The following is a 13,955-nucleotide window of genomic DNA, read 5'->3' as shown; positions in this document are numbered from 1 at the left end:
CCTGAAATCAAGGTAGGCTACATCCACTGCGTTCCCTTCATCTACCAGGCTTGTAATTCTGTCAAAAAACGAGATCAGGTTAGTCTGACATGACTTATTCTTCAGAAATCCATGCTGACTATTGGTGATCACAGCATTCCTTTCTAGGTGCTCACAGACTGTTTGCTTAATGATCTGCTCCAGAATCTTCCCTGGTATTGATGTCAGACTGACTGGGCGGTAATTATTTGGGTCCTCTCTTTTCCCCTTTTTGAAAATAGGGACAACATTTGCCCTCCTCCAGTCTGCCGGGTCTTCGCCTGTTCTCCAGGAATTCTCAAAGATGACTGCCAGTGGTTCTGAGATCACATCTGCCAGTTCTTTTAATACTCTTGGATGCAGTTCATCTGGCCCTGGAGACTTGAATACATCTAAACTAGCCAAGTATTCTTGTACTATCTCCTTTGTTATTCTGGGCTGTGTTTCCTTTGCTGAATCATTTGCTCCAAATTCTTCAGGTTGGGCATTGTTTTCTTTATCGGAGAAGACGGAGGCAAAGAAGGCATTGAGGAGTTCAGCCCTTTCTGTGTCCCCTGTTTGCATTTCACCATCTTCTCCTCTGAGTGACCCCACTGTTTCTTTGTTCTTCCTTTTGCTACGAACATACCCATAAAAGCCTTTTTTGTTGCTTTTAACCTCTCTAGCAAGCCTGAGTTCATTCTGTGCTTTAGCTTTTCTGACTTTGTGTCTACACGTGCTGGCTATTTGTTTGAATTCCTCTTTGGTGGTTTCCCCCCTTTTCCATTTTTTGTACACATCCTTTTTTAATCTTAACTCAGTTAAAAGTTCTTTAGATAGCCACCCTGGCTTCTTTAGGCACCTTCCATGTTTCCGTCTCATTGGTATTGCCTGACGTTGTGCTTTTAGTATCTCCCTCTTAACAAACTCCCAGCCATCATGAACTCCCTTTCCTTTTAGTATTACTGTCCATGGGATCTCACCCAGCACTTCCCTAAGTTTTATGAAGTCGGCTTTCTTAAAGTCAAGAAATTGAGTCCTAGTATGCTTGGCTGCTTCTTTCCGCTGTATAGTAAACTTCAGAAGAGCATGATCACTCGCGCCTAATGATCCTTCCACTTCTACCCCACTAACCAGGTCATCAACATTGGTTAGGACCAGATCTAAAATGGCTGTTCCTCTTGTTGCTTCTCCCACTTTCTGGACAATGAAGTTGTCTGCAAGGCCAGTGAGGAATCTGTTTGACCTTATGCTCTTGGCTGAGTTTGACATCCAACAAATATCCGGGTAATTAAAGTCCCTCATTACTACTATCTCCCTTCCTTTTGCATGCTTGGCCATCTGTTCCAGGAAGGCATCATCTATGTCCTCCGTTTGGCTTGGGGATCTATAGTAAACTCCCACAATGAGGTCACTGTTATTCTTCTCTCCCTTAATTTTGACCCAAATGCTCTCACTTTGGCTTTGAGGTTCTAAATCTTGGATCTCTTCACAGGTATACACATCCCTGACATATAACGCCACACCTCCTCCTTTCTTGTCTGGTCTGTTTCTTTGAAATAGATTGTATCCCCCCATTATTACATTCCAATCGTGGGACTTATCCCACCAGGTTTCAGTGATGCCTATTATGTCATATTTAGTTTGCTGTTACCAAGAGCTCAAGCTCATCTTGTTTATTTCCCATGCTTTGCGCATTAGTGTACAGACATTGAAGTCCATTAATCATTCCCCCGTGTCTCTTATTTAAGGATTTTTTCCTCCCACCACTAGGTCTGCGTGCTGTTTGCTCCATTTGGTCTATGACATTTGGATGATCATCTTCATCAATTGATAGACTCCTACCTTCAGGAGCACTGTCTCCCTCCCCCACATTAGTCAGTTTAAAGCCCTCCTGATGAGGTTTCTGAGATTTTTGGCAAAAACATTTCTCCCAACCGTTGTGAGGTGCAGCCCATCGCTTGCCAGAAGTCCATCTTCAAGAAACTGCAGTCCGTGATCTAAGAATCCAAACCGTTCCTGTTTACACCATTTGCGAATGACTCAAATGACTGATACAATTATTGGGGAGCAGGATCATTATGATTTATCATCATTATGATTTAGTGATATATATAGGTAAAGGTAAAGGGACCCCTGACCATTAGGTCCAATCGTGACCGACTCTGGGGTTGTGGCGCTCATCTCGCTTTATTGGCCGAGGGACCCGGCGTACAGCTTCCGGGTTATGTGGCCAGCATGACTAAGCGAACCAGAGCAACACATGAAAACGCTGTTTACCTTCCCACCGGAGCAGTACCTATTTATCTACTTGCACTTTGACGTGCTTTTGAACTGCTAGGACTGCGGATTCGAACCACCAACCTTCTGATCGGCAAGTCCTAGGCTCTGTGGTTTAACCCACAATGCCACCCGCGTCCCATACAAGGAGCCATTATCAGTTTTAAATCACTGTTCAGCACTCAAGTCAAATGGACGTCCAATATGTTGCTATTACAGTGGTACCTCGGGTTACAGACGCTTCAGGTTACAGACTCCGCTAACCCAAAAATAGTACCTCGGGTTAAGAACTTTGCTTCAGGATGAAAACAGAAATTGTGCTCTGGCGGCCCGGCAGCAGCAGGAGGCCCTATTAGCTAAAGTGGTGCTTCAGGTTAAGAACAGTTTCAGGTTAAGAACAGACCTCCAGAATGAATTAAGTTCTTAACCCAAGGTACCACTGTACTTTATCTCTAATTACTCCTAGGAAATATTTTTGAATTTCCTATACTTATCTTTTGAACAAGACCATATTCTACCATTGCTGGAAACCCAATTTCCCCTAATATGGTTATATTTCTGCCTTGTTTCAGAAGAGTATTCAACATAGTGGAAACATTCTTGACTTCTTCATTGTCAAGTCCCTGAAAATTGAAAAACAAAAATTTCAGTAATTATACAAAAAACTTTACTTAACAGGATGAAAACAATGGGTTGGATCCAGACTTGTCAGCCACAAATGAAGGTCTCCTTCCATCCAAAAGAAGAAAAAGATAAGATCCAAGAATCTGAGGGGATATGGGGGTGGCAGAAATGTTGCTGATTCCCTCCTTGCCCCACACCAGCACCACCTTCACAACTATTTTGGAGGGCCCCGACCCCTTGAAGTCACATATTTAAATAAACATTTTTCTTAAAAAAAGAAACTGCTTGTCTCCACAAAGAAATTTGAATTTTACATCACTTTTTATGATAAAATCAAAGTCATCTTAAAAAGGTAAAGGTAAAAGACCCCTGACAGTTAAGTCCAGTCACGGACGACTCTGGGGTTGCGGCGCTCATCCTGCTTTACAGGCTGAGGGAGCCAGCGTTTGTCCGCAGACAGTTTTTTTTCTGGGTCATGTGGCCAGCATGACTAAGCCGCTTCTGGCACAACGGAACACAGAAACCAGAGCAGTGCACGGAAACGGCGGTACCTATTTATCTACTTGCACTTTTTTGGCGTGCTTTTGAACTGCTAGGTTGGCAGGAGCTGGGACCCAGCAATGGGAGCTCACCCCGTCAGGGGGATTCAAACTGCCAACCTTCTGATCGGCAAACCCAAGAGGCTCAGTGGTTTAGACCACAGCACCACCCAAATTGTAAATCACACACAAAAAACATTTTTACTCCTAAAATGCCATTATAACTGGATAAATATGTAAACAGCAGCAGAATAAAAGCATAACGATGCTTTTACTGTAAAATGCATGCTATGATGAAACAATCTTAACAGTCCATTTAAAAGCGAACAAAGAGAGGGCAATGCAATAGAACTTAAAAGACATCTCGCCTGTTCCCACCCAACACATCTGTCTGTTGACAAAAGGACAATGGAGAAGAACTTAGAAAACATTGAGTAGGTTCAAATGTGATTTTGTGCTGAGAGATTAACAGAAATATGGAGTCTGCAAACTCACAACAATTTTCATCTCAAAGAGGCAGAATACTATCAACAATACTTCATAATACTATCAACCCCATGGTTCTCCTATAATTCAAACTGCCCTAAACAATATTTTATACAATATTGTTTAATTGTACAATATTGTTTAACTGCCCTAAACAATATTTTATACAATACAATGTACTGACGTAACACAAAAACAAAAATCCATTACCTGGCATATAAGTTTGTCTAATTTATTGAGAAACTGTTTGCTGCATTTGTGAGAAATGCCACCAGAAAAATCAGTTTCCAAGAACTGTTCCAATGCTTGGAAGTCATTTTTTCTTGTAGCATCATCTATACATTTTTCCAGCTGTCAGAATGGGGAAAAAACACACAAATACTACTACTTAATACTTCAGTTAAATTGAGCACAGTGACAAATCTTATGCAAATCTGTATTTTTAATCAATCTTTTAATTAGGACTAAAATGCTTTTCTGGCTTTTTTAAAAATAAAAGAGATGTATAGTGCAAAATATTAGAAAGATGTTACTGTTAACAGCAATGACTGGAAAGGGGGAAGATTCCATTGTGCAAGCAGAAATCCTTGTGCTGATGGGATGCTCAAGTAGTACTACACTGGACACAACTCAAAGTTTCCATGCTCACAGTGGCTTCTCCATTCAAATCAATGGAAGAGACAGCTGTATATATAAGAAAAGGCATGTACAGACAATGCAGCCCCTTTCTCTGAAATCAAAGGAGGGGGAGATCATGTAGAAGCTCTATGTATGCATTTGTACACGTTCCTTAGGAATTCAGAAACAATTACCTGTTCCTGAATCAAAGATACTTGGAAGATATATAGTGGTTTGGGTAACCATGTGTGTATTCAATTATACTGCAGTAGTTCCACTAGTTTTATTATTTTATGCACATTCAAAGCGGGGTGGGGGGGGAGGAAAGGGTGAGCTAAACATCAAATAAATCAATTTTCTACAACTCTTTGGGGTCTGGATTGAACAAAAAAAATCATTCTTGGGAATAATAATGTATAAGGCCTGTACAGACTATTAAAAACATACAAATACTTTATGCCCGTAAAACTATTATTTGGTAATGTAAAAGGCTAAGCTATTAAAACAAAAACAACTCAGAACAGATACAGAGCAGCACATACCTGTCCTTCCCGCCTCCTAACAGGCATTTTGACAGTTTCATATACTTAACCTGAGAGGCAAAAAATTGAGGAAATGCACATTTTAATTAATATAAAATCTAATTTTAATTAATATAAATATACTGTACACTACAACTGTGAAAAGTTACATTTTATCAGTAATATCAAAAACACAATAAAAATATACAAGTAAACCGATGGTTAAAATGATGTGTTCTTTAAGATTATTTGTGGCAATCAAAACCTATTTCTGCTTCAAAATCTGACTCTGCATCTACTTTACAATAATATTGATTCATTTTATGTAGTACTGTTATAAGCCCCATTGAACACAGTCAACTTCTTCCAAGTATACATGCAAACATTGCAAGTTATGCAACACAATTTTCACCATTTAATATTTGAACTGGTGTATCTGCCTACTATAACAGTTGTCTTTGAGAACGGTTCAGAAGCTACAACTGATGAAGAATGCCTGCTTGCTAAAGGCAACAATAGATAAAAACATTAATACACAAGGACTTCTCCAACAGTTTCTGGTACTTTTCAATGTGTTAATAAATCCCTACACAGTCCAGGCCCAGCATACCTTAGGGATCTGAACACCTCCTTTCTTTAAGATCAGCACCCATCAAATTTGGTAGATTGATGCTGCAGGTCTTTTTCAGTAATGCTACAACTTCTTAGCAAGAGTTCAGCCAAAGTCTCAGTGTGCAGTTACTTAAAAACTCTGCAACTAACCTTATGCCAGATATTAAAGAGCAGTTCCACATTCAACAAACTAGTCATGTTTACTAGGCCATGTATCAACATTGAGATTAGACCCCCATTTTCCAAGAAGGGACACACTTGATTATTAGCTGAAGCTCAGTATGAGCTGCTGTCACAGCCTTAGCCTAGCTATCCAGTAGGCACACATCCAGAAGCACTCCCAAGAAGTGAACCTGATGATTTAGTGGGATATCTTCACCACTCCACTGGAATTAGGACTGCCATGGTTTATTATAATATTGTTGGCTGATTTCAAGTTAAAAATAGTGCATTCACTTAAATCCCATTGATTTCACACTAAACACACCTGACAGAGCAATTCAAATCTCCTTTTACCAGGCCTTGGGGGGGTAGTATCCCTCCACCCAGCCTGCTGGCTGTTGGACCCCCATCTGCAGTTACACCAGCATCACTGCACTGCCATAGGGGTCCTCCTTCCACCTGTTATCAGGCTCAATTGCAGTGCCAGGCTGCAGAAGCAATTTCACGGCCCCTTCCGTCTGACATGCATAGCAAGGCTGCAGATATAGAAGTGGCCCTATTGCTCCATAAAACCCTGCCAGGCTAGGGAGCTGGTTAGGATTAGATCCAACCCAATGCCATTAGGTTTCTTAGCCAATGTACGTAATTTTGAACTTTTGGAGTGACATTCCTTCCTTTTTTCTTGTACAGGCAATAAAAATGTATGCAATCTGTAACCTCCCTCAGCTGCATCCCAAACCATGTTTGTTTATATGTTTTGAATGAACAAATTACCCTGGAGTTTACACATTTATTTATTTTCATTCTGGGATAACTCTGTTCCTAGAGTAGAAAACATATTGATGGTATTTTCTAGGACTGACAAAGTTTGAAATTGTCCCTAGCTGTATCTTTAATGATGGTTCAGCGTGCAGACACTAATGTGATAATGCTTAGCCCTGTGGAGTGAAAAACTTCATATTTTGATTGCTTCAGGTCAGCATGCTTTTAAAGGCACAGGAACAGGTATGACTAGGCAAGATCCAGCAATCTAAGCCCCTTGAAGACTTTTTATCATTTCTTTGGCAGCTGCCTAGCAGCAGTAATTATCAAAGCAACTACAACCATGCTACAGCAGTATGAAAAAGCTGCTGTATGCTGCATAACTGCTAGTAATAATTTGGGGCAACAAGGGTGAGTTTTACAGTAGATAAGCTGGGGTTAACACTTGCCTGGATAAATGCAGTCTAAGCTAAAACTCTCAACAGGAGCAGTTTCTTGTCTCCATGAAGTTCAAGCGGACCAAAACACTCAAGGAAGACTTGTAAAACGAATGACTTATTTTAAACCGTTTGTATAACCTCCCTTAGGCAAATGTCACCCACTGTCCCCTCCCTTCCCTTGCAGGCTGACAAGAAACATTTGCAAACGGGGGTCCGTTTTCATGTTTCTATCCCCAATGTGGAAACCGGTGGGTAAAATAACCCAAGGGGCACAGCAGTTAAAAAGGCGAACGAAGCAAATACGGTATTTCCACGAAAATTAGCTAGATTTCTCTCAGAAGAAAAAGGAAACCAATGATCTAGCAAGATTACTGCCAAGAAATCCGAAGTGGAACGGGGGGGGAGGGGTATATCAAAACACGAGGGTTGCATCCGGCGTGAGGCAGGCGCGCTGAAACCAAGAGACGTGACTAACTTAGGCCCGTTCATTTCCATGGGCCTGCTCTACCCGGTTACCTGGCCAGCGCCTTCAGGCGAGGGTGGCCCTGAAGCCGCGGCTGCGAGGTATGGGCGGCTTAGGCGCTTCCCTCACACGACGCCCGAACGAAGCCGCCAAGACGCGCCGCCGTCCCGCCAGCCAATCACCTTTCCGGAGGAATACGCCCGCCTCGAGGAACCCTGACAGCCAATCGCTTTAAGCCGTCCTGAGGTGGAAGGCGGGGTCACTCAGAGGCGGGCAGCGGAGGGGGCGGGGCGAGGAAATCCTCTCTCCCAAGTCTCACGCAGTCACGCTCGCTTCCTCCTCCTTCTCCACGCTGCCTGTTCCTTCCAGCCAATCAGCGGGTGACGAGCGTGACTGATAACGGTCGCTGTCAACCGCTGTTTCTCGCCCCGCCCCTGCTCGCTCCAGAGGTTGATGCGATTGTCGCTCGCAATTGCTAAAGCTCTGTTAATTACTTGCCCAAATGTCGAGCGCTTAATTTACTGTATTTCTATTTTTTCCCCGCCCCCCGCGAACGCACAAACTGCCACGACCATCTTTAGGGTCTCTTGAGTAGTTTTCCCTTCTCCACAGTATCCCTTCAAGTGCTTTTCAATTCACCTCAGTATTTTCATAACGCCCCCGCTTCATTGGACTTCATGATAAATGGCGCTAGTTAACATTTATTGTTATTGGTAGTAATGGTACCAGTCATAGTAAATAAATACGGCTTCCATTTTTTAAGATGTGAGGGGAGAATTCACTAAATTGCTTTCAAGTTCTTAAATCCTTCCCAAATTCTAGCACTGTTGTTGCGTTTAAAACAAAAATGTGTACAACTGAGAAACGAGCTCAATTTGGGCGAGTACATGGGCTCGCCGAAATGCTGTTTCCTTCACTGCACATTCTAAAAACGTAGAAAAATAAGCGCTGAGGTAAATATTGTCCCCCAGACTAAAAAAAGGGCAAAACATCCAGCAGCAGCCACCCTAGTGCCGTTTTATTCAAATCAGTATGTGGATTTTCTAAGTATGCCACTTCAAACACTGTTCTACTTGTAATAACATTTTTTTAAAAAAGGGAATAGGAAATGGTGTTAAACCTTGTGAGGAAAATTTATAAGCACCACCAGATGTCGCTGTAACATAAGAAAATATAGACAACCTATACAGTAGTACACAGCTGCTTTTAAGTACATTTGAGGAACATTTCGCCCCTCAAAGAATCCTGGGTGCTGTAGTTTGCTGGGAATTGTAATTCTGTGAGGGGTAAACTACAGTACCCAGAATTCTTTGAGGGGAGGGGAATGTGATTTGAATGTGCTTTAAAGCTACAGTATAGAGTATAGGTTAAGCCCCTTGCCAGATTTTGCAGGAAAAGAAAAAGCAGTTTGCCTCTGCAGCTGTGCAAGGACATGGAAATGCAAGGGGCCAAAATGCTTTCAGTTAAATTCATTGTATGAATTAAATTCGCAGTCCCAACCCCTCATCCCCAGCCCCTCTTATTCAAGAGGGGCTTTGTGGCGTGGCAGAGCCAGTGCCACATCTGGAGCCTGTGAACAACAACAAGCAACACGTCGGTTAATAATATACTGACAATATTTTTATAACCCTACACTATTTTGAAATATACTCGGAGTCAAGAGTGGATTTCATGCTCTTTATTCAGCTCATAGTGATGAGGAGGAATGGAATTTCCCCCAGAATGTCTGTTTTATACAGTGGTACCTAAGTACTTAATTCGTTCCGGAGGTCCATTCTTAACCTGAAACTGTTCTTAACCTGAAGCACCACTTTAGCTGTGCCTCCGGAGCCCGATTTCTGTTCTTATCCTGAAGGAAAGTTCTTAACCTGAAGCACTATTTCTGGGTTAGCGGAGTCTGTAACCTGAAGCGTATGTAACCCGAGGTACCACTGTATACATTATTTACACAATGGGCCCCACGTGATAGGCTAATTCTGGAATTCTTCTATAGGCCAATCAGGTTGCGGATTCACTTCCACCTGGAGCTGGATTGGGTGGCTCCTGTGGACCAATCAGACTGCTGCATTCTGAATCCTATTGTTCTAGGACCAATCAGACTGCTGCATTTTGGATCCTATTCAACTCAGTACATAACATGTTTCAAAATTCATATACAGAAGATATATAATATGTGCACGGAGTCACAAATTAATAAGAATCAAATAAATGTTCCATGAACAGGAATGGTAGGAGTAGTAAGTCACTGTCAAAGATCACTGAAATGGAGGCAGAATGCCTTTCCACAGTCAATTTCCAACAAACGTGAGATGATGGGTGCTCCAAACGTCACTGAGCACAACAGCAGACAGAACAGTTCTTCCAGGAAAATTAACTGTTTCAATGATAATTCTTCATCAGCTGGCAATAGTATAAAATGAAATCCATTACATTCAAATACAATACAGAGATTGCAATGACAGGCCTGCATATAAACAACCAATAATAAATACATAGCAAATTAATTGTCCCCAAAGGTACATCAAATGGCCATGGATCTGGAGCCTGGCCAGTTGCAGGGGGCAGGATAATCAGGCATGATCCCTGCACCAGCACAGGCCCAATCAGGTCTGGATTGGACCCAATGGCAGCGGGTGATGGCTATGAGACAAATCTGGAATCCTGGGCTGGCTCCACTTTGGGGCTTTCTGCTGGCAGGGATACGGCTGGTGAGCCTTTCACCTGGCCATATGCTCAGCAGATGGAAGGGGGAGGACAACGCCATGTCAGTCACTATGTCAGCTGAGATTGGTGGGAGGCCAGTTCAGCTAAGAGAGCCCAATAGAAGGATGCTTCCACTTTTGTATATTGTGCCGCCCCTCAGTTTACTTAATTGATTTTAATATGTGCTTGACTAACCCAGTTTACCATGCAGATATTAAATGTTTTAATCCAAGAAGCTAAAAAAGAAGAAGTAGTCTCCTGATAGTTATCTCCCTCCTCATTTTTTCTTCACAACCAACCTGTGAGGCAGGGTCTGCTCTAACCCAGAGCTTTCCAAACTTTTCATATTGGTGACACACTTTTTTTTGACATGCATCATTTCACGCCACACTAATTCAGTTTTACTAGTAAACCAAAGGTTTAACTGAAGGCGGTGAGGACAGGTGACCCCACCTAGGCCCGAAGTCACCCCCCCAACCAGGCCTCAAAACTGTCCAAAATTCCCTTTCTCCTAAAAATCCAAAACAGCTTTTCTCTGCTCTTCTCTGCTTTTCTCACAAGATGCATAGGAAAAATGTTATTCTTTTATCAGTACAAGAAGGCTTCAAAAGGCTAATGAATAGGCTCTGTTCAAAGCAGGCCTGAGAAACAAATCTTATCTCATTCAGTTGCAACATCTTTGGACATGCTGAAACCCCTTGGCTTCTCACCCCCCCTTTCCTGGGAAGAGTCCCAAGACAGGAGCTTTTTGTTCATGCTCAGGGGAACTCGAGGCAGGACTTCGGAAGAGGAGGAGAAAGGGGAGGGAACTGGAAGGGGAATATATGCTCTGTGCAAATGACTGTGAACTCGTGCTTGTTTGTGAACTATCACACTTGCTCCTTCTACCAGTTCATGGATGGTAGAAATAAAGCTTTTTCTCCGAAACTATTCCTTGAGTGTCTGTTGACTTCCATTGTCCCTTTCCCGGGCGCAATATCTTTTCCCACCCGAGGGCAAAGCCTCATAAGGCTACAAAACGAACCCCTTCCCAGCCCCGGAGCACGGGGAGTGTTCGTGCGACACAACTACACGCTGCAGCCGACACACGTCGTGACAGTTTGGAAAGCTCTGCTCTAACCAACTTAAAACAGCCATTCCCCCTTATTCCCCCCTCCCAACAGGAGGGAAAACTTCTTCTAAGATGGGCCCTGACTGCAGGCATCATCGCAAATCAAAGTGAGCTTTTTCTTCAGAACTGTTTAAAATGTGCACCTACATGCAGACTTAACTGATTAAATGCCATACAATTAATCAACTTTCTTTCGTTGGGTGATGGCCCCAGATATCTACTTATTTAGGCAGAATGTACTATTTAGTTGACTGTCATCCTTCCCATTTTTTTAAACAATTTTTTTGGAATAGTTGAAAATGCTTAGGGCACTGGGGTGGTTGTGGTCAGCTCAATGACATCACAGCTTGCTTGGTACCAGGCACCCTGAACCCTCCACCATGTTATAGATCAGCACAAGCTGTTTTCATGCTTGCAACAAAGCAGAGAAAGTGTATCTGTAAATCCTGTCTTTGCTACCAGTGGTGCCTGTTGCCTGTTGGAACAATAGGGCAGGAGACCAGCAGTCTATGAAGCCACTTTTAACATATTGAAGAAATGTTGTACCTATGATTTATATATATCAGTTATGTCATAAGCTAGTCCTTTAGGTGACAATCTATTTGGGGGGAAAAAACCTATTTGGCAAACAGACCACACCGACTTTTGGCTGGAATTAGATGCAGTTGTTGCTTTCAGATTTTGCAAGAGTAACGAGGGACAGTTAAAAAAGTTTCCATGAAGACAGATCCCAAAGCTTTGCGCAAAGTAAGTTTATTTGATTTTGTTTTTTGACAGAAAAAGCTGATATTTATTCCATCTGACCGGAGCATGCTTGAGGATACGGGGGCGGGGGAATATTTGTAACAATATCGTATGACCTTCAGACAATAACACAGATGAGTGATACAGTTCAAGGCCAGGTCTGACTTGGAAGAAAACACCTGCAAAGTTCATAAATAAATAAATACACCAATCAGTTTTCAGCCATTCCTGAGAACGTGGCATCTTACAATGGAAGTACAACAAATAAATCCTGTTTCATTACTTATTTTAAGGACATTTGAATGTGACTCATTTCTATGCTTTCATATCTTAGAAAGTTATGGTCAAAAGCAGCAGAGCAGGAGGGAACAAATACATCTTTCAGTATCATTGTACAAATTCAACCAATAAAAGGCTGGTTTAAGTATGCGCACAACTTGCTTTTTAAACTTCCAGTTAAATCACACCTGAAGATAAACTGAAGGTATACATACACATTTATTATCAATGTCTTCTGCTGAAGAACATTCTGTGGAAGAGGTCAGGACATTTTCTTTTTTAAAAAAATAATATTTATTAAATTTTTCCAATCCAAATTATATATTCCAAATTATACAAATTATCCAATAATCAAACAAATATTATTATTTAGCTGACTTCCCATACTTTGAGATTGGAGGGAATCCTAATCACCTCATATTTCTACTGCATTTCAAAATATTACAGTAATTCCCGGAATACATTCTGATGTTAACCCTTCATTATTTTCAACAGCCTCTGCATTCATTCTGCAAGTGAGTTTAAGTCCAAATAAAATGTTTCTGTGTGGATTTTATGTCTTTACTCTTCTTCTTTATAGTCCAAATCTGGAGTCCAAGAGTCCCCCCTGTAAATTCACATCCTCTCTTCACAAACTGGTGTTTCTGCCGAATCAGTCCAGGAGCCTTCCACTGCAGGTAGCTGCCATATCGACAAACAGTCCAGATAAGATCAAATCATGGTGTCTGCCCAATGTTGTTCCTTAACTAGCTGCTATTCAAACATTAGCTTTTCCTGGGGAGGGGGGGTTACCAAGTAAACTGGAAGTGCAAGTATCGAGAAGTAAAATGTTAGAGGTTTTCCCCCACCCCATAGCAATATAATTTGTTTCAGCTAGCTGATCAATCTACTTTCGGTTTCACTCCTGGCAGGACGATGTTTTCAACTGCCTCACCATAACCTTATTCTGCTTTCCAGATTCCCATGTGTGTTCTGATGCATACACAGATATTTCATGTGCATGGGTCCTCCCCATTCAGTCCAGAGGAGGGTGGTGCTTTGCAAGCATGAAATGATGCCTCTACAGCCCTGGTCTTCCACTGAAGCAAATGCAGTAGCCCTTGAGGACCAGAGAGCTCCACCAATCTCCCAAGACCATGGTTTAACTATACTGTGGCACATTTTAAATGTGACGTAACACATGGTTCTGAATCAGTACTTCCCTGAATTGGATTTATCATGCTCCTATCCCCTTAAAACCTGGAAAAAAAGCCTGGCCATCTGTTGGAAGCACTGTAGGCATTCAACTCTGGCCTTTCCAAAACAGCTGGAGAGCAAAGTATTGCCTTTGGTAAGCTTTACCTGTTTTAAGGAGATTAAATGATATTTTGGGTGCTTTGGGGTATACCAAGCAAAGACAGGGCTAGAAATACGAGTCAATGAATGCGTTGAGGACCAAACTAAGCCGTTTCCAAAAATCTTAGTGGCTGTTTCCAAAAATCCTAGTGGCGCCTCCATTACTAGTTCTGCATAACCTGCCGCAGAACTTACGCATGTCACACTGTGCCGCCTTTCTCCTCTCCTATTCCATGCCTTCAGCTGTCAATGGAACTTGGCAACAAAATGTAGAACATC

The 13,955-nt window shown here is 42.1% G+C and overlaps 1 protein-coding gene and 1 long non-coding RNA gene across 5 annotated transcripts in view; one reads left to right on the top strand and one right to left on the bottom strand.

Annotated features, from left to right (window-relative positions):
* Window positions 1-7,680, bottom strand: part of SYCP2 (synaptonemal complex protein 2) — a 52,548-nt gene extending 44,868 nt beyond the window's left edge. For 2 of the 4 annotated variants that reach the window (XM_081010990.1, XM_081010993.1), the window contains exons 1-4: window positions 7,558-7,680; window positions 5,087-5,136; window positions 4,137-4,277; window positions 2,772-2,900 (exon numbers count right to left, since the gene is read on the bottom strand). In XM_081010990.1, coding sequence (XP_080867116.1) covers window positions 2,772-2,900; window positions 4,137-4,277; window positions 5,087-5,113 — 297 coding nt within the window. In that variant the 5' untranslated portion in view covers window positions 5,114-5,136; window positions 7,558-7,680. Of the gene's footprint in view, window positions 1-2,771; window positions 2,901-4,136; window positions 4,278-5,086; window positions 5,137-7,050 lie in introns of all 4 variants that reach the window. The other 2 variants (XM_081010991.1, XM_081010992.1) reach the window with 2 other exon arrangements.
* Window positions 7,681-9,172: 1,492 nt separating this feature from the next.
* On the top strand, window positions 9,173-13,583 carry LOC308480339. The gene is made up of 2 exons (XR_013988057.1): window positions 9,173-11,425; window positions 11,997-13,583. It is a non-coding gene; the product is annotated as an uncharacterized lncRNA (long non-coding RNA).
* Window positions 13,584-13,955: the final 372 nt, after the last annotated feature.

This window comes from Podarcis pityusensis, assembly GCF_964106645.2.
Source record: "Podarcis pityusensis genome assembly, chromosome: 6".
Classification (NCBI taxonomy): Eukaryota; Metazoa; Chordata; class Lepidosauria; order Squamata; family Lacertidae; genus Podarcis; species Podarcis pityusensis.
Note: the sequence above shows the minus strand (reverse complement) of the source record. Positions and strands in the feature narration are given on the sequence as shown.